Below are 21,833 nucleotides of genomic sequence, written 5' to 3' on the forward strand. Positions count from 1 at the left end.
AAAAAAAAAAAAAAAGGAATGAAATCCTGTCACTTGCAGCAACATGGATGAAACTGGAGGTCATTATGTCAAGTGAAATAAATCAGGCACAGAAAGACAACTATCCCATGTTCTCACTCATATGTGAGAGCTGACAAAAACCTGATGCCATGAAGGTAGAGAATACAATGGTGGTTACCAGAGGCTAGGAAGGGTAATGAAGAGTGGGGAGGAAGAGGGTTTGGTTAACCGGTACAAAAATATATCTAGATAAAAAGAATTATATCTAGTATTTGATAGACTAAGAGGAGACTATAGTTAACAATGATTTATTGTATATTTCAAAAAGCTAGAAGATCTAAAATAGTCACAACACAAAGAAATGATTAATGTTTGAGGTGATGAATATCACAGTTACCCAGATTTGATCATCATATATTGTAAGCTTGTATCAAAATGTAGAAAGAACTTCATTGGACAAAACTTGTTAATTGTAGGACTGCGTCTGGAGGTACCTATAATTGAGACTCCATAATCATGGCAGAAACAGTATCCTTATTTCAAGATAGCCATGACATTTCTAAATTGGTATTTGCTTCTAGAAGTACAAGCATTTTACAAGTGCAAAACTCTCAAACATATCAACTTGTACCAGGCCACTGTGACTTTCAAAACAAACCATCAGCAAAATACTGATTAAATCAAGGCATTATGTGGTTTAAAAATATAATACAAGATCAAGGGATTTCATCTGGTATTTTATGTAAATAAAAATTGTTTCTTTCAATATTTTTTCCAGAAGGATTCTATAATACACAAAATTATATATAATTGTAAGAATTTTAAAAAAGAATGTGCCATAGAATAAAGATAAATTCAGAAGATATTTTGAACAAGCAATAAGATTCTTTCCTGCATAGACTTCCTTCAAGTTTTGCCATCATGTGTAGATGATCAGTTAAGAATGGCTCAGGGATTCCACTATAACCAAATGCTAATTTAAATTAAATGCATTTGATAATGTTCAGGAACCTTTAATTCTGCTAATTCCACAAACTTTAAAAAATTTGAGTTGTGCATATACACTTAGTTTAATTATGTTCTGCTTTGATAGGATTGGGTTCTGAAACTGACATGCTTAATTCACAATAATCTTTATTTAATGTTTATAAAATTTGATTATCGTTTTGTACACTTACTTAAAAATAACATTGCAAGTGTCTCCTTTACACTGTCCCTTTTATTTCCTTAACATTAATAACATTTTTTAGCTTTTCCTATCTGAGGTTTACTGGAACATTTGCATAATCAAGTAAAGATGTTTTGAGATAATTTCATGCAAGATATCCTAAGGAAATCATTTCCTGACAATTAAAATCCAACCAGGAGCTTATTACTGCTATTATAAAAAGAGAATAAAAGCAACTAATCACCATTCTATTGAAAAGTTGAGATAAATAACTGCTAACCATGACTAGTGCATTTGATTAACTTATAAAGTTTTTGATAAATTCATTATCACAAAGAGGAACTTTTTGTCTTTCATGCAACCTAAGATAAAGAGCAAGGAGTAATGAATAACATTGACTATTTTATAGTAATTGCAAGATGGAGAAAGGCAAGTATACAACCCCGAAGGTTACTAAATTTAGGAGATTTAACTGGGATGAGAAGGATGTTTTTGCTATCATCAGAAATACTGACAAATTTGATGATTATCGTTTGATATGTTAAAAATCCAGATAAATTATTACAGTGAAAATATTTATCTTTTCATGAACACTGATTCCGTACAGAGAAAATTATACTTTTTTTTCATTCTTAGAAGCTAAAAATCAAACAGTAACTAATTGGGATGAAGATTTCTGTGTCACTAGGCCATAGGTTTATAGCTCACTACTGGATCTGACCACAGGATGCTTTCCCACCTGACAAGCTTCATTCTCATATGCAAGAGAATTACCTCTTAAGACCCCTTGACAACTTTTCATACTATGTTTCCCTTAAGTTTTTAATAAAAGAAATTCCCTTCACTAACAATTGAAATAATTGTCTTTAACTGTTCTTTTCTTCCTCTATCAAAAAATAGTGTCTTAACTCTTGAGTACTGCAGAACAAATTTTCATATAAGAGGGTAAATGGAAACTTCCTAGAGCTATTTCATGAATAGCCTAAGAGAATCATGTGCAGTCTGTAAGAAGCTGTTATTCAAAATAAGGAACATAACAGTCAGGCATATTCTATGGCTCTTCCTGCCTTAAAGTTGCATCTGTTTTTAAATCAGTGAAATATTCCGATTGTTGAATCGTTGAAAACTATAGATCATGTGGCTTACAATAGTTTTAAATGAAGAGAATTTCTTTAGAGAGTTTATTTTTCCAAAAGTATCTAGAAGAGCTTTGGGACCCTTTCTCTGATGCTCCCTCCTATGAGGTCCAGCGTTCTCCTCCCATGGAGAACTTTTGTAAGCCTGAAGTGTATTGGTAAAGTCATAAGCTTTGGAGCAGACCAGAATTATGGTCAAGTCTATAGCCCATCATCTTAATGCTGGGAGACTAGGACAAGCAAAAGTAATACCCCCAAGCCTCAGGCTCTTAGTAAGTAACTTTAAGGGAGAACAAGATGGCCTTCATAGTCCCCCAAGCTCTTTTAAATGTTAAATAGGACTACAAGCCTCTGACTTCCCTTTTCTTAGAGCATTTACTTTAAAAACCCTTCAACTGTAGATTTTCCTTGCTCCTTGAGATGTAAATTTTCTCCCAGTCTCTTTCCACTTTCACAACCTAGGAAGATCTTTCTCAGCCTGAGAACCATTCTTTTTAAATGTAATCATCAAAAAAGATAGTGTCCCTATATATAATGTCCCTATATCCCAGTGCCCAACAGAGAGTAAGAGTTTAACTTTGATAAACAGTAATTAGCAAACACAGATGGCCTAATCACATTGACCAACCTCCTTCCCAATATCCTTTTCAAAAGCTCACAGCAGTGCTAAAAACAGCTTGCCTTTTGTCTCTCTGAAGTTGAATTCAATCTTTCTCCCTTACTGAACTAATCTTAAGTTCTTTTGCAACCATTGAATAAAATCTTTCTTGCCTGTTTAACCTGTCCTATGCAATTTTTATTTGACAAGAGTTGTTAAAAGAATTAAAGTAGCATATGTACAATACTCAACATTGCATAAAATGATTGCTTAGTAAGTGTTACTTTTTCTCATATCCTTCTCTTTTGAACTGCAAAATTCTTCTCTGAATGGAGATCCTTGAACACCCAAAATGTGTCTTTTCAAAGATCAGGGATAGTGGTGTGATATGGCAGTTGAACAACTTAAAAAAAATTCCCTGTGCGTTTTGGTGTTTTGTTACATGAAGAAATAGACTGAAGGAGCTTATCAGCAAGTTCTATTTACATCCACTGAGCCCGCTTGGCTTGAATGGTCTGCACATTAGCACCAATAACAATGATGGAGCTTTGATGGCTGCAACTTGGCTAGAGAAAGCATAAGGTCTTCAGCCCAAATATTAACATAAATTTCAAGTCAAGAGCAAAAATATGTCCCCAAAGACAAATTGCTAGCTTCTTTTTAGGAATTGACAAAATCAAGAGGTAAGAATATCTACATGTCATTATATCAGGAAGCATGGAGATGACTTGCCTAGCAACTATCAAATGTAAAATCATGAAGTTCATTTTAATCTAAAGGTAATCTAGAGTTAAAACAAAGAAACCCTTCTTTCAAGTAGCAATCTGAGCAAAAAATAATAAAATTGTCATTTTCATTAATATGAAAATTGTCTCTTTCCCTTGTTATTATTTACTGGAATCACTTGTAAGGCCATTTGAAGCCATTTTTGTATCAATTTAATTGGATTACGTGTCTCTGAACTTTGCTATATGACTGTTAAAGCACAATGATGAAAGATATAATGTGAATTTTTGAGTAAATGTGTTTTTTTCAAAGGTAACTTTTCCATTATGCAGTAAGCAACCAGTGATATACCAAGATCTTTGCTGTTAGAATACTTAATAATTTTTAGGCTGTCATGTGTTACAATTTTTTTCTATCCACATTATCCTGTACCAGGCTCCAGTTCAAGTTTATAACTGGCAATATTTATTTCTACCAATAATTACTACAAAGAAGAGCACTGTGAATTGTTTACACTTATTGCTATCTTTAATATTAAATGTACATTTGAATATACATGATTATAATGCTGTTTTTATTAGCTTATATCCTGAATGTCAGAAAATGACTTTTATTGCGTTAAAGACCATAAAAACACAAGAATAAATAAAAATTTAAATTTTGTTAAAGCTAGTGTGGAAAATATAAGCTGGTTATAAATTTTAAAAAAGTAATGAACAGAAAATAACATTTGGAAGAGGATACGAAGAATATCATTTTCCTGAACACTGAAATTTTACTTATATTTTCTTAGAATAAAAATTTAAAAGATGAACAGATAGAGTGTTTTAAAAGCACGTGTGGAAAATACAAAGATATATATAAGTTTATTATCATTTATCAACATGGTATATAGCAAAAAATTGAGGGAGATCATGAAGAATATAACATTTCTGACAATGCTGGGATATTACATTGGATACTTTAGCTCAATTTCATCATCAGAAAATCTGAATAAAAGCTATAAATGATTTTTTATATAACTGACATAGCATTAAATATTCATAATCAGCTTAGAATTACTGATACCTAAGCAAATTACTGATACCTAAGCAATATTCTTAGCATGGACACAGTGCAAACTTTGCTCTTTTTAACAATTTATTGTCAAAATTTACTTTCCTCTTTTTAAAATGGATATTGAGCTAGTGAATCACACAAACTTTAAGTGTTAAAGTAATGCACAAAAATCATATATTTCCCACTCTAAACTAACCTTAAATGGATCTCTAGTTGAGGAATTACTTTTAAATATTACATTAAGTTAAAAAAGGTTTTAATGCTCCACATAAACTTATAAAATACAAATTTATCAGTACATTCTTGTATCTTACACATATAGTGAAAAAAGGCATAAATAGGCTTTATAAGTACTATTTTATGCTGTTGCAATTAGGATACAATAATAACAGATGTGCTATTCTCTGTATTGTATTATTTAATTATTGTTAATTCTGCTGGCATACTAGGATCACCTGGGTGATTTGAAGCCTACTGATGACTGAGCCAACCAGAAAGAGACTCTGATTTAATTGGTCCAGGTTGGGGATCAGGGTATGAAGCTTCCTAAGTGATTTGATGTTTAGGAAGGATTAAGATTCATGTTGGTATACAACGGAAAGCAAAGAAATAAGGCTCATGAGTTCTAAAATGCTCCTGAGTACATTGGTGCTCTAGTTTCTAAAACATAAAATGCTAAGAATTTTTAGAACATATATTCTTAGATTTGCTCATCTCTCCATCTGGAAAATAAAATCATGTTCTCTTTGGTGCAAATAGTACAACACTTATATAGAAACCCTGCATTCTTTCAGGTTTGCAACACATCCCTAGGCCAGGAAAGGAGGGAAAAGAAGAAAACAACCTCAAGCCAATGATGTCAGTTTCCCACACTCATAGAAACCAGGCCTCCCCTCCACCCATCTCTGCGCATTTCCAAGATTCCAGATTGCATGAGAACTCTGCTTTCCATAGCACTATCTGCTCAGCATCTAGAAGTGTCTTTTATCCTTCTCCACCACCAACAAAGTTTTTGTTTCCCATACCCCCTTTTTAAAAAGTTGTTTTCTACAGACTTTAGAAAGGAGCCTGTGTTCTCCTAAGAGAAAGGGTTCTTATGTTAACGTCTGTGTTTGAATTTCGATAATGGAAAAACAAAGAAACAAAAGGCCACAATTCGGTTAGTCTACCTAAGTCCAGCTGTATCATCAGTATCTAACTCATTATGGAAAAGTCCCCAAAATACCTAGAGACACTACATACTGACAAATCCAATTTCATCTCTGTGTACAAAGAATTGGGGCATATTATGTAATCGGCAGCTATTTGTGTGGGCCTTAAATTATAAGAAATCCAGAATAACTTTCCTCATTTCATGGATTAGGAAGTCTGTGAGGACTAACCTTTATAACTGCATGCTAAGTAAATGTCACACTTTTTAACTATCAATAAGAAAACTCTCACACGGAGAACCACAGACATAAAAATAGTCTTTTCAAATCTCACTTCAATCTCTTCAAACATTGCAAGGAACAATACATTAAATGAAAGCAATAGACAAAGCCATGAGAATAGGAAAAGGTAATCAATAAAGCACTTTATATCTGATTGTTCATTCTATGAATTCAGTAAACAAACACATATTGGGATGGCAGCTGTATCTTTACCAAAGTGATTTCAGCAAACACAAAAGAAAGAATGCTGTGTATTCAATCCACATGATAGCACTCTCCAGGAAATGAAACAACATGAGGCTTCAGTTCACTAGGCTTAGAAAAGAAATTTGATGTAAATGCTGAACATAACCATACTAAAACTATTAGAATTTTCTCACTGGGAAGAAAACTCATATAACTTTGTGTGTTTATTCCAGTAAGTGGACAGTTTTAGGATGGTTTAAGGAGAATGCCATCTGCACAATTCCAGTTGCAAATTGTATTTACCTCTTATAGTTTTATCTTTGTAACTGACACGAAGATCACTGCCAGCAGGGAGTACTCATTCTTGTCCCATCTACATCATCATAGTGATTAGGATGGAGTTTAGCATGAGATGGATCTTTAAATGCATGAAACTGAATGACTAAATATAAACCTAACTAAAAGCCTCATCCTCATGGGAACATTTATACAAGGGACCTGTCTCTCAGAAATCCCTCTTATCAGCTATATGCTTCCTGGGAGGAAAAAGCACCTTTTTCTCCACATAAAGTCAGGCAAAGTAGAAAATACCTTGAAATTTGTTTTCCACTCAACTTGTTTTAAAAAAGTAACAATAAATATTATAAGTGATAAAAGTGCAACTAAAATCTTCATACATTAATTTAAGGGCCTAACTTTTATTTTACTCTCTTGGCTCAGGTCAAATTTTAAGTACAATGTAGTAATTGTTTATTTCTTTCTTAAACATTTTTATTTATTTAAATAAACAAAATATTTATATGTATTTGTCACATAAAACATGTTTTGAAATATGTATACATTGTGGAATGGCTACATCAAGCTGTTTAACATATGCAATAATTCACATGCACATTTTTATGGTGAGTGTATATTTCTTAATTTATTTTTCACTTCCTTTCCTTCTTTTTGTTGAGAAATTTCTGCATATGTGACAGCATTTTACATAATTAACTCAAATTTTATTGCTTACCTCTTCTGTACTGAGATTCAGATTTTAATACATCACTTTGTAGCAGTCCATCTTCTATAGAGAACCACTTTCATGGAGGAAATAGGAATATATTTTATCTCAAGTGAGGAAACCTACATTTCTGCGCATGAGTTTTCACAAGTTATTCAGCCTAGTAAGAGGTCAATAAAGTGAAGGAATTGAATGTGATCATTTTAAGTTTCTTCAACTTTGTTACCCTATGGTTTCTTGTTAGTAAAAGTAGATATGGTAGGTGCTACCTTTAATTACACTGCTAATTTAAGAAAAGATGCACACTCTAAAAGAATATTTATTTAATTACTAATTACCTTTTCTCTATATATTTTTGTTTCTTTTATAATTTTTTTTACCTGTATTGTACCCATTTTACCACTGTGTTTTATTTTTGGAAGTTAGAATAAGATTTTTTACAAGTTAGGGTAAGATTCAGATAAATGGTGAAAATCTACAGAGCAAGACTTACAGAACAAAGTTATCTCAGGCTGGGCCACAAGTCCAGAAGAAGGTGCAGCAAGGCATATCAGGGGAACAGTAATTAGACTACTCAGCTGGAGCAGCCTTTTCAGTATTGGGGAGATTATAAAGATAGGCTTTCAAGTATTTTTGTTAGAAATGCCAAGCCCAGAGGTAAGACTTTTAAATAGCGATAGTCCTAAACTATCAAATTTTTTGGATTGAGATAAAATGGTGAGAGGAAAATTTCTCTGTTGGGTTTTGGCAGAATTGAGTGGAAACTAAGGCAAGGGGTCAAGTGAGCAGTCAGGTGGCAAATGCAACCTTCGGAAGGGAGATGATAAAAGCCCAACTGAGGAGAGGCATTGGGAGAGACTTTAAAAGGGAGACATGGCAAAAAGTTAAAATTACCTAGATTAAAAAAATGAGAGAGATGAAAAAGCTAACTGTAGCTGAAATTCGGAGTTTAGGTAATCAGAAAAATTATTGAGAAGTCATATGGAGGAGCTAATTTTAATATTAATTCTCTAATAACGGATTGATAAGTCCACTTAGAAAAAGAAATCTGTTTTATAAAACCCAGAACTTCAGTACTGTATTTTCAATATCACATAAGATGCAGTCATTATTTGCTACAACTATGAAGTTTTTAAAAGGAGGTAACATAAACTAAATACGCCTTTTGTTGTCATAAAGGGTGGTTTGAATTGGTTGAAATAATAGTTCCAGATGATATTTTTGGACTTTTGTTGGCAATATTCATATTGGTAAATGTATGAAGTCATAAGTCACTGTAACCATAAGACTTCAGCTCTCAGTCCTTTTGAAATGCAGTTCACTGAAATATGTATTTAAATATATCACAAACTTTTATTGAAGCAAAGCAATAGTTAATGCTTTGTCAGAATTTTTAAAATATCACTGATAACTTGTTTTAAACCACAAACCTAGATTTTTTTAAACAAAAGCTGATTTATTCTTATATGAACATTTTTAGAAGATATAAAGAGACATGTATTAGACTTTAGTTTGACGAATTATACTCTAAATACATTTATTCATATGCTATTACATGTTATCATAATTAAAGGTAGGCTACACTTGTCAAAACAGTTTAATAAAGCAAGCTTTTCAGTTTTTTTAGATTTGTCTCATGTTCATTTGTTGACTTTCTAATTCACAAAATGTAGTTAATCAAAAATGAGACTTCTACAAATGAATTGGTAAGGTTCTAAGAAAATCATTAGGCTTACCTGATAATATAAACTACAAAGATATCTAAGTAAAATGATTACTTTACAAATAAGACGAAAACAATATCATTAGCATCAACTAAGGCAAATACAAAACAATCCTCCATATTAACAAAGAACATGAGTAATTTGGTAAGAAGTATCACAAATTAATAACAGTAATTTGTATTTGTTCAAGGTTTTACTGTATTTTCACATTCATTAAATAATTAGGGCCTCAAAACAACATGTTGGCAGGTGGTGTCCTTTAGAAGAGGAATGCAGGGGAAATTGTTAGGAAACTGGGTGGTAATAGAAGATACACAATTAATGTTACTACAGAAATACATATTTAGAAATAAAATGTGTGAAACCATGTAATTTGAGGAACAAGTACAGGACCAATACCTTGTGAAGGATTAGATAAAATTAAGCAGGGGTAATATATGTCATTTCTATAAATGTGACTACAAGAGAAACATGAGTTGAGGTTTGAATAAATAAATAAAACAGAAGATTCAACTGAGCTGAACTATGTATGTAACCCACTATGTGTTAGCAGAAGAGCTTTTATCCCATGCAAATAACACAGTAAAATTTAAAGCAAAACATTGGGTAAATAGCAATTTCCTATGAGACCATACATGGTCTAGTTAGCTCCAATCTAGAAGATATTATAAAAGGTTGGGAGACATTTCTGACCTATGAAAAGAATGCGGTAGAATAATTTAGTGGTTCTGTCTATTCAATAACTCTGAAGGCAGCAGACTTGTTGAATTCTGAAATTGCATATCCATGTTGCCTCATCCATTGTGCATTTCAGCATTGCTATCTAGGAAAGAACTGAAGCTTATAGTCCCAACGTCTTAGAAGTTCATTTGGGGTTTGTGTAATTGTAGCATCCTTTTGTTGATATTGTTTATTATATTGTAATGGAGGAATCCAGGTGATCTCAGGATACATACTTAATGACTCAATAGCCCCATTAGGTAGAAAGGGTGGCACCATTATATTCATTTTAAACCAAATCTCAAACCTGTTGAGTAATTTGATCAGGAGCACTTAAGATCTCGGAGGATCGAGACTCAAACACAGGCTTTCTGGTTTTGAATTGATATTTTTATACTAATATATTATCCTTTAAATTAATATTATATATACACATATGATTTACATCATCATGATACTAAATTTCTGTAGTACGACATTTATTTGGCTATTCTGGAGAGATAAGTATGTATCTTAAAATTAAGTTTATGTAATATTTGGGGGACAACTCATATAGGAACCTAATTATAATGGAAAGATTACTTATTCAGAAATTTGCCAACTAAAAATTTAGTATGCAGTTCTAAAATGTTTAACTTAAAAATGCCTATTGGTAACTATTCTCAGACAGAATTCAAACATGGTTGTTACAAATTGTAATAAAACTCAATTCTCATTATAGTAAATGTTAATTTTCCCCACTAAGTTTTCAGCGAGGTTACTGTAGATTCATTTCTATCTATGTTTAAAATAAAATGACATCCTAATTTATGGTGAGATTAAGTGAACATTAGGTAATATAAAAAGATAAGAAAGCAAAGTCTTCAGGAATCTGTAAAATATTCAAATTATTCAAACACCAAAAAATTATCCCTTTGAAACTGTGGTTGGCATGACTTGGGCCCTCACCCATATGCAGATCGTTTTCCATTTCTGGTCATATGGGGACTACAAACAAGACCATGTGACTAGTTTTGGCTAGTGAAACATGCAAACACGTCAAAGCACCAATCTTTGGTACACAAATCTTAACTGATGTAAAAGCAGTAAAATTCTCCAGTTGCCCCTTACTATGTTGTGATGATTCTTGATGAGAATGTTTGATTCCCAGGGTGAATGCAGCCTTTATTATTGAATGACTACTTGAGAAACACCTGCTCTGAAAATTCTCCCAGGCCCAGGGTGAATTCTGACACAGAGTTCACAACAAATAACTCAGATGTCTCTGAGATACTGGGGTTATTTGTTACCATGGCATACAAGCTAGTCTATCTTGACTAACACAAAAATACATTTATTTTTCTATCTTATATCTCCCAATACCTTTCTAAGGCAAATTGCAGAAAACGATGATGTTCAGATCTACAGATTATCTGTACACAACGCAGGATCGATGTTTTAGGTGGTGCTGAAAGATGGTAAAGAATATGGATTGTGGAGGCAGACTGCCTGCCTTATAATTCTAGGTTGACAACTTACTGGAACTAAGATTGTGGGCAGTCAGTTTTCAATGCCACAGTTTTCTCATATGTAAAATGTGAATAATAATTGTGTCCAAGACATCAGGTTGTTATGAATGAAAAAAAATGATGTTAGGAAGATGATGTTTTGTATTCATGCAAAAAACTTAGAAGAATGTTTAGAATAAAGTAAGCTCTTGATAAGGATTCCATAGCACATGTTTTGCTGCCATGAACTCTGACCCACTTGAGACACACATTGTTTTATTTAGCTGGTCTAAAATTCCTCTGAGTGGTTAGGATAATTGACAATTATGTTATGAAATAGAGGGAAATCATATCCATAGCCTAATAACAAAAGTATAGGAATGCTTTTATTAGAGAGAGTTTTAATGCACTCTTTAGAGGTTCCATGGAGTAGATCTATTGCTACTTTTGGCTCTAGGGATCAATGTTAAATAGATGAAATTCACAAATGAAACACCAGTGTATGATAGTGACACATTCAGGGTCAGTGGCATAATTCTAAGAAACAGAACTTCTTAGAAAAAGGATCCAAAATAATAGTCTTTGAACTTAGAGAAAAAATTAAAAGGTGAAGCCGCTGGTATAATACATGCGAAAATGAGGCTTGCATTATTCAGCAGCTCATTCATTTTAGATGGTAGCTAAATTGCCTGAAATCCCTTTCATATTCTGCTAAGATCAAACACATTAAGAATGTCAAAACAACATTAGGTAACCCTTTTCAAGCATCAAAATAACTGATCAGAATAACGGAAAGCTTCACAAAGTTCGGGGCTATGAAGAACACAATTAAACGGCGATACTGTGGGGAGAGAAAACATGGTGAGTCATGCTTGCAGCACAAAATGCCAGCCCAACACTTACCAAGAAGCAAATGTTGGTGGAGTACAATTTCTCCATTTATAAATAAGTGTACTAATTCCTATGTTATATATTAGTATTAAAGATATGTTAAGTTTCAGAAAGAAGTTAATATGTTAGTCTACCTATGAGTCTAGAAGCTATAAATTATAAGCAATATTTCCTCCTTATTTTCCCTGTGTCTTCACACAATTCTATACCCTATGTTGATTTAACTATATTTTAAAGAGAGAGCTATTTGAAAAGCTTCTTTATATTACACTTCAGGTTTTTTTTTCTCCAGCAGATGAGCATGATAAATCCAAATGCTTCAAATGAAATGACAGCCTACGTAACTGCTACTCCACAAAGATAAGGCTAACTGCAGTTTTACGTTCAACACTACCATGTGCCCTAATCGTAGCATCACATCTACCAGTATTTCAGAATCATGTAACTTGAAGAATTCGTAAACTCCAAAACGCTTACTGTAAACATTTAAACAGTGTCAGTTACACATTGACCCAGAGAATGTGATGTGGTTTTGTGAAAATGTCTAGTAATTTTCAGATGCTGTGCACTTTATCTACTTTTGTAATATGCCTTTTTATAGAACTTTATCGTTCATAAATACTTTCCCCACTTAGAAATCATCAGTATTTTATCAAAGTACATTACAATGTAATCTTTTGCTACAACTTGGAGCGTAAGTCATAGCAAAATGTGCTGGTGACAGAGAATTAGAAGCAAGAAACAAAGTCTTCAGGATAATTACAAGACTCAGCATCGCATTATCACATATAATCCATGGAAAAAAATTCAGTCAAGGCAGTGATTAATGACTTGATAACACCATTCCCTATGCAATTATATGCAGAATTACTCAGACTTTTCTTCACGGAGCACCAAAAAAGAGCTATAATTAGACTCTGTAGATTCTCTATAGATTCAAGGTCTTGTATAGTTTCAAAGACTGTGAGTAGCTGCTGCCCTGGACATGCTGATCTGTCCACAGAAAGCCATGTCAGCTGTATCATATTCCTTTATTCATTTAATAATTAAGATGCAGTTATAATTCAAACACAGGATAATTTAGGTTAATTAAACCACTTCTGCTAATATAATCATTTGTTCCAATATTATTCAATGAATGAGGGAATAAATGAATAACATCAAATTGGAAAAGTGAAAAATTTGTTTCTGTATGCCCTTCTATTTTTGTGAAGATATTTTTAGACTTGGCTTAAGCACAATCTTAAAAATGTGTTTTATTTCCCTTTACAACTGCTATAACTACTGGTAGATGGAAGACAACTTTCGTCAATTTTTATTTTATATTCACTTTTCATCAGTAGAAGTACAAAAAACTCCAAAAATGGGATAATCTTTGTCTAAAGTAAAAAAACAAATATTATGTATTCCAATTTAATTAATGAGTACCATGCCTTTTGAAATATATTCAATGTTTACAGTATGAATGGATATTTTCCTAAAAAGTGTATTACCATTTTACATTTTGTGGAAACATCACCTTCAAGGGAGTATGAATCCTAGCTCTGTGGTAAACACTATGTGTAAATAAAAATGTTCAAATGCACACGGTTAACAAAACACAGTTTCAAGTATTTGAGGAAAACATTTCTGTTTAAGGTCTTTAGGAAGAGGAAATATGTACTATATTTTATGATAATTTAATGGATGATACACAGAGCTTACACTTCAACATTTACATTTTGAAAGTAATGTTGGTTGATTATAAAAAAACTGTGCTGTCACTAATGACACTTTAATTACAAGTTTGCAGGCAAATATGATGCTTTATGTTAATTGGTTTTTGTTTTACAAGTTTGTATATATGTAAAAATATAACTAAGTTTCAGTGAATGCTGCAAAATTATCACCTGGGCAAGAAAACCTATTGGCAAAATATATGCCATGCATTAATAAAAAATGAAATAGCATGGAATAAATAAATTCAAAATAAGTCCTAACTGCTATAATCTAATATTAAATGTTGATTATAAATAAACTATCATAAGAGAGTAAGGTCCTTATTAGTAAGGTCAAAACTGTAACATTTTGGGGATGGTATTCAACTCAGATTTCTAAGCCAGTAATTAGTTATTTCTGTGAATAAAAACAGGTGTAGTTTTGGCATATGTCACCAATCACACAGAAAAATATGATCTTTCATGGAGAAGCTTTGTCTGTACTTAGAGAAAGAGAAATGGATTTGGAACTCTGAGGTTGTTTTTAGGCTTCTGGCTCAATGTCCTTAGTCAACCAGCTTGAATGATTCAATTTATTCATCTTGCTTTATTGCAAGGAAATTATCTGTTCTGTGGGTGGTGTGTGGTTGCTAGAAAGTTATACCTTGAGATCAGGGTTGGTTCCTAGGCATCGAAAAGTGTCACAGTCTTAAGCTACAGGGTGATTATTAGGTCACAGTAACTGGCTGAAAAGGCAAGATGCATTGAAGAAAGAAAACTGCATGTCTCTACAATTGTTTATAATATTTAAGGGTCTAGCTCTTGGTAGACATGTGAAAGGAAGTAATTATTTAACTATAGAAATATGATAAAACCCTGGTTTTATTTCTATCAAGACTAAATACATGCATTAAAAAGTTAAGAACACATTATTTTTGTATTTAATAAGTCTATTATTTATTTATGTGACTCATATCTATCAAAAACATACTAATAAATAATACAGTTAAGAAATTTTAGATTGTGGCCTTTCTTGATTATGGATCTATGTTTTGTAACTTTCTGATTATTGTAAGTTGGATTATTTTGCTTTCCTTATCTTCATGTCCAGCACCTACAAAATATAATGCATGCTGACGAAATATTTAACATGACATTCTGATTTTCACTAATTTGATTGTTCCTTCATAAAATAAGGCCTATTTTCTTTTTGTATTCCATATAAAATATATAATCATTTTTAATAAGAAGCTGTCAAAGACACTATTCCAAATTACCATGATATAGCTTGAAAAAGGAAACAAAGAGAAATATGATTGAAGGCTACCTCTCTGCACAAGGATTACAGTTTTGAGATCGAAAGCCAAATGTTCACAAAGCCACTTGATTCTTTATCAAGTTGTGCAATAAATACATTTCCACCAAAGATGACTCCCTTTACTCTTACCACTAAATGAACCAATTTTGTTTTCAGGAACCTGTCCTCATCATAACTGTAAAGGAGAGAAACTCATTTCTAGCTCCAAGACAAAATATCTCCTCAGTTGAAATTAATGCAATTGGAAGCTAAATGTGGCCCATGGTAGGGCGGTAAAGTTTCTGAAGTTAGTAAATAAGACTGAAGAGAAGGATTTTTATTTGATGTTAGAAGGAAAGATTCCTTCTCTTTCTTTTAGAGAACAGCAACAGCCCATTGTATCTTTCAATTCTGAGAGGGAAAAGATTACGGCCAATGCTGAACTCATCCTCATACCAGAAGCACTTAGATTTTCCCCTATAATTCTCTTATAAATGTGAGTTCACTTGGGGAGGCAGAGAGCTTGCTAATTCAGGAGGCAAAGCACCCCACAGACTCACTGTAATAGTTTATGGTACATCCTGGAAGAATGCTGAGTATGAGGAGGGCTTGGCAACATAGGGAGAGTTCAAGAGAAGGTTCTTGAAGTACCAAATGGAAGTATAACATATGCAGTGTGTAAATTTCTATTTATGATGTGGAGTATGATATTTCATTTAGGAAATTCGGATATGCACTCACTGTAACTTCTCCAAACTCCATCAGATTGGCTACTCATTTTGATGAATGTTAAACTGAGATTAAATGAATCACTACTTCATTTTAATTCTGAGGAACATTTGGTTTTTATCATTATTTACTATTGTTTATTGATATAACGATATTTCCACAGACCAAAGTATTTTATTACATATATAGCTGAGCATATAATTCATAATTGTATAATATAGAAAATAAACTTCTTGGTATTGTCCTCAGCATTTAATAATGAAAAACTAGTGACAAACATCTTTAGAAAAAAATAATAAAATAGTCCTCCAGTATTAAAATGTCCTAGTAAAAAGCATTAGATCAAAGTTAAGAATATGACATGTTAATGCATAGATGACTTAGGCATAAATAAAATGAATCAAATCCCAGCTCTTACAGTAAATCAAAATAGGTGAAATCTGCAGGTTCACAGTTTGTCGTAGGTCAATTGCAAAAACATTGCATTCATATTTTTCATCATTCTGAGGTCTTAAATGATACAACATTTAAAATAATGCATACCCAGGATATAAGCAATGTGCTGCATACTTACCAGGTGATTTTTATGCCACTTTGCTGAATGCAGGATTAATATATTTGGGCTTTTTATTGCTTGAGTAGAAGGTGCTCATTACTTATTATTTTATAATATAGAAAATTTTAAAAATCAGATTTTTTTTGTTTTTGTTTTTGTTTTGTTTTTTTAATGGCATACATCACACGGTTGTAGTGGTTGATTTCCTCAAGATCGTCTTCTGTGGTTTTGGTGCAGTGGGAGGAGGCACAGTTGCAGGTCTGACAGGGGGGAAGCTGTTACTGTGGCTTATTCCCAGTCCCCCATTTTCTAGTGGGAAAGGAGGGAGATGGGGTGGAGGAGGGAGGGGAGGGCCTTGGTGAGGAATCTTTCCTGGTGGGTGGACAGGTTCGCTGTGTAAGTGGACCTCCCTGTTTTTTATGTTATACCGGGCATCACAGTCAGGACAATAGCCATGGTACTGTACTTTTTCATTAAACCGAACTCGTTCTCGAGGCCCTGCCTGGGTAAATCTGTCTTTTTCAGGTCTATGCATCAGAGGCTGCACTGAAGCCTTGTCCAAGTTACTGTTGGGTATGCAGCAGATATCTCCATTTGGAATTTTGTTAGGTCCACCTGGTAAGCCTCCATTTCGTAGAAGGGTGCCATTGGTCTTTAGGGGATTGGCAGTTGGAATCACCCTTTTGGGGTCTTCACACTTCACAGGTGTCAACCGTGGAGGAGGTGGTGGAGGGTTTGGCTTTCTCAGGACTGTGAGGATAGCAGATGGGTGTGCTGGGGGTTTAATAAGTGGTGCATTAGCCTGCACTTTGATCTTCTCTAGGCTGGAAGCTGTTGTGCCACTTGAGCTACTGTTCAGCGTGTCTGTTTTGGAGCTGTCAGTCATCTCATCCTCCAGCTGTAGGTCAGAGGTCAGGGTGTCAATCTGGTCAACCACCTAGTGGAAAGGACAAGGTAATTGTGTTGAAGAATGACGCAAAACAAAGTATCCTAGAAACAATTTCTTTCTGTCTAGGGGAAATCTGCTATGGGATCCTTAACTGATGTTGAACTATGCATTCCATTGCTGCTTGATGTTTTCAGTCAATAAATTTACAGAATAGTGACCATCACACAGAGGGACATCTGTTTGATAACATAATTTCAGATGCCTAGAACATAACATATTATTTATGTATATATTCTATTCCTGACTCTGCTATACCCACCCATAAAAGATGAAACCTGACATTGGAATATAACTGATTTTTAAAAATAATCAAAGGGAGTTTTCCTTCTGCTTAACATGTAGAAAGCTGTAGGAGAACACTGCTTCCAATTTTGAAATTAGAAAAAGACAGATAATCTGCCAAATCATAACTTTTCATTAGATCAGCAGAGACCTGCCCTCACAAAGCAACCAAATAAACTGGTCAAGTGTTTCAAGCTCTCTGAAGATATACAGAAGACATCAACTGTTCAACCTTTAGAAAATCACAGGAAAAAAAGGCAGCAGCCATCGGAGTGAGCAAAGAAAACAACTAAAACTTTGGTGACTAGTTAAAGTTTGGGTATGTGCTATCATGACAATTTAGAATCCTTGGGAATCTCAGATACAGTATCATCTGCACTCATTCATGGCCTCCTCTTCACGGACCTCTTATGCTGAGGGGCGGAAAGGGACTGAAGAGAGTTCCCTGTTGGGCACACAGGCACAAAATCCCATCCACTTCTCAGGCTCTTCTCTCTTGCAAAGCAGAACCTTTACTGGTGCAGTAGCAAGAAACCCTTCAACCTCTAAGACACAAAATATCTTTTGCTTCTGGAAGAGGGTAGAAGCAAAAGCTGTCTCACTTTGGAGAAAGTCAAAGAAAATTATTTGAGCCCAGAACCTGAAACTAATAAAAAGCACATGTTTACTATCAGTAGGGGAATGACAGGAAGTCACATCAGTCAAGGGCTACTACAGGCACAAGGCAGTGGAGGCAGTGACTCAGTTAAGGCTGGCAGAGGCATCAGACCATAATGCAGGTCAGAACTCAAGTTAAGGAGAGAGGTTGTGAAGACAGGAACATTGAATGGAAGCATCTTAGACAATGCAGTTCTAAGGAGTGTTTGGCAAGGATGCTGGGGAGACTGACATCTCTCAGGGCTACCTTAGCATCTCTGCCCTGTTCAGTCATTTGCTGGGAGCAGCAGTGTGGTCACTGCTCAAATGCTGGCTTTCAGAGTACAGCATTAGGGTCCTCAGTCATTTACACTCTCTGCATTCAGAGGTCTTGGAGGCCATTCTCATAGCCACTGTTCATGTACTGTTATACATATATAAAAATGGAAAAGTTATGGGTTATTTTAAAAGGAGTTTATGTAAGAAGACACTTCCTTCATTTCACACATTTCCATCCCATTTATTCCATATGGAGATTTTTCCTTCCTCTCTTTCTTAGGTCTAAGTTTAATCAACTGTGAGGTTGGCTCTTTGTCACACGGTGGCAGGATTGGGCTCAAAATGAAAACACCAAAAGCATCTAGACGTTGGACGGGATATAGACCTTCGTCATGAGGCTCTTAAGTGATTGATTCCACCAGGCAGGTAAATGTCACCAGCGTTGAGTCTTTGGATCTCAAAAGCCTGCAAGCTCTGCAGTTTCAAAACATTCAACAAATATAATAAATTCAACAAATTTCCTTTAGTGTTTTCTATTTTAGCAAATGACAACACAAACCTCCCATCTGAAAAATCAGAAATCCAGAAACTATATTTGATATCACCCTTTCACTCTTCTTCTGGTCAGAAGAACAAGGCCTTCTATTTTAGCTCCTAAATAATAAATCTTAAATCTATTCACTTTCCTCCATTTTCACTTCTGTAATCCTACTCTGAGCCTGTGTGATTTACCATATGGACTTTCCAAAGGCACTTTGCTTCCTTTTCCTTTTCAATAGTCTTGAATTTTTTTTTTTGAAACAGAAATATGCTTTTGTTAACTCCTTGTTTAAATCCTTTTGATGCCTGCTCATTTCTCCTGTGATAAAGATCAATTCTTAAGACAGACGTCAGGATTCTGCATAGTCTCACTCAATGGCATACTGGTAAGTGTTTATCAGCTGGCTCTTGGCAGTGGAGGAATGTCTTCTTTCAAAAGGTTTATCAATTTTCAGGTGTAAAATCCCACTGTGGTTGATTTCAGGTTAGCAATGCGACATTACTGAATCCGAGGTTGGGAAGAAATGTGCAGTAGCACACAATCAAAAAGTGTTTCCACTGCATTGATATACTATACATAAATAAACTCAGGAGCACAAATAATAGTGAACTGCAGTGAAATCATTAAAAATAACAGGGAATAATTAGAAAACCTTTGTTTTTAATGTAATTTGTTTAATTATAAGTTTATTCAGTTTCACTTTTAATAATTGTTGTGATTAACAACCAATCAGCTCACACAATTTTTAAAAATATGATTGGCTTTTTAGCTTATATGAGTCGGTTCCAGTCACTGTCTCACACTCCTAAATCACTCTCAATCCTCAACTCTATTTCTGTTCCCAATATCTCTGGTCTTCTTTAGGCCCTCACAATCACCAGTCTGCTTCCTGCCACAGAATGTTCGCACAAACTAATATTTCTTATTGATATGTTCTTCCTTTTTCTCCTAGTCTAGTTAACTCTTACACATCTTTAAAATCTTGGCTGAAGAGTCACATGTAAAGTAAGGCTTCCCTGTCCTAAGGCAATTATAGGTCAAGTTAATGTGTTAAATGTTCACAAGGTATCTTCTTTCATTCAAAGGATTCATATTATTTTAAATTACATGTTTAGTGATATTGTGAGTATCAAAATCATGTTTCCCAGCTAGACTCTAATCTCAGTGGGAGTAGAGACCCTGTTTGTTTTTCCTATTGCAATCTAAAGGCCTAACACAACAATTGGTACTATTTAGGATCTCAGCAAATATTTGCTAAGTAAATGCTCCGAGGGTTACTCCTTCAATTTAAGTGTGAGCAAAAGCATTTTCTTTCCAATTAGATTTTTGGAAGTGGTTGTTACTTCAAAACTTGCTCAGTTATTGTAGAAGAAAATGGGAAAAACAGAATTTATCCATAATGACCACCAAGTTGGTTGCATATTTTCTAGCTCTATGTAGAAATTAAAGTGAAAGGCTATCTAAAGAATGTGACAGCTAGACAGTCTTGGCTCATGGGTCCGTTTCCTATTTCACCTGGAGGTATCTACCCTGCACATTTTATTGTATTAAATACTGCAGCAAAGGAGAGAAAATGTGTCTACTATGAGGGAAGTGAAGCTGATATTCAGAGATGAATAAATGCCACATCAGTCCCTGCTGGTTTTATGCTTCCTACCTGGTTTAGTCTCTATTTTGTTAATTCCTGAGTGCCTATAAAATGCCAAGAGAATAAAAACCAAAACACTACTTTAATGGAGCAGGGAATCCAGTGGAAGGGCCTGACTTTGACTAGATCCGCAAACAAGTAAATTTAAAAGTGCAACTGTCTCAAGTGCTCTGAAGAATGTAGGATGTTATAAGAGGGGAATGAGACCCCATCAGAAAGGTCAGTGAAGCATTCTGTAAGAAAGAGTTGGAGCTTACTGGCAGAAGAGTGGTTCAAGCAGTCTGCTCAGGAAAGAGCCTGATAAAGGTCCTATGACAGACAGAAGAGATCACCTGAGTGTGAGTGATTTAAAGACTGGGTTGGCTCAAAGACACTGTGAGAGATGAAGTCGGAGAGTTAGATAGCAGCTATTCCATGAGAGCCTTTGGGATGAGATGATAAAGTACCACAATTTTTTTTTAAAGAGTTGCAGAAGTGAAAGAAGTAGTATTCAAACAGATAATGAGTAAGTGCTTTTTAGAACTAAAGTGTCTTCTAGTTAAAGTACACAGAGTTTCAAACAAGAAAATATAAACAAACCCTCAGACATATCACAGTGAAACTAGAAAACACTGAAAAACAATGATAAAAGTTTTACAACAACAAAAAAAGGAACACCAAATATTTATAAAGTAACAAAAATTAGGCTGACAGATTTTCACACAAGTAACCATTGTCCCAAGATGACTTAGAAATAGGTTCATACTGAAAAATAATTGGGAATGTCAATATAGTTTAACTGATATAGAAGTGAGATAAATAGATATTTTTAGACAGCAAAGACTGAGAGAATATTGCTCTTATAGCTCAGTATTGAAAGTGCTGATAAATGAAAATTCAGTGAAAGGTAAATAATCAGAAGGAAGAACTGGAATGTAAGAAACATTGGCCAGGTACGGTGGCTCATGATTGTAATCCCAGCACTTTGGGAGGCTGAGGCAGCCGGATATGAGGTCAGTAGATCAGGACCATCCTGGCAATATGGTAAACCCTGCCTCTACTAAAAATACAAAAATTAGCCAGGTGAGGTGGTGGGTGCCTGTAATCCC

At 34.2% G+C, this 21,833-nt stretch overlaps 1 protein-coding gene across 3 annotated transcripts in view; it reads right to left on the bottom strand.

Moving 5' to 3' along the window:
- The window catches only part of PRR16 (proline rich 16), a 310,851-nt gene that overhangs the window by 87,931 nt on the left and 201,087 nt on the right, over nt 1-21,833 (bottom strand). For 2 of the 3 annotated variants that reach the window (XR_005200878.1, XR_005200879.1), the window contains exon 2: nt 16,429-17,347. Coding sequence is in view for 1 of the 3 variants with exons in the window: in XM_017531865.2 (XP_017387354.1) it covers nt 16,592-17,347 (756 nt within the window). In the remaining 2 variants the exon portion in view is untranslated. Of the gene's footprint in view, nt 1-12,323; nt 17,348-21,833 lie in introns of those variants that run through there. The other variant, XM_017531865.2, reaches the window with a different exon arrangement.

Source organism: Cebus imitator, unplaced genomic scaffold, assembly GCF_001604975.1.
Source record: "Cebus imitator isolate Cc_AM_T3 unplaced genomic scaffold, Cebus_imitator-1.0 Scaffold74, whole genome shotgun sequence".
NCBI classification, from domain to species: Eukaryota; Metazoa; Chordata; class Mammalia; order Primates; family Cebidae; genus Cebus; species Cebus imitator.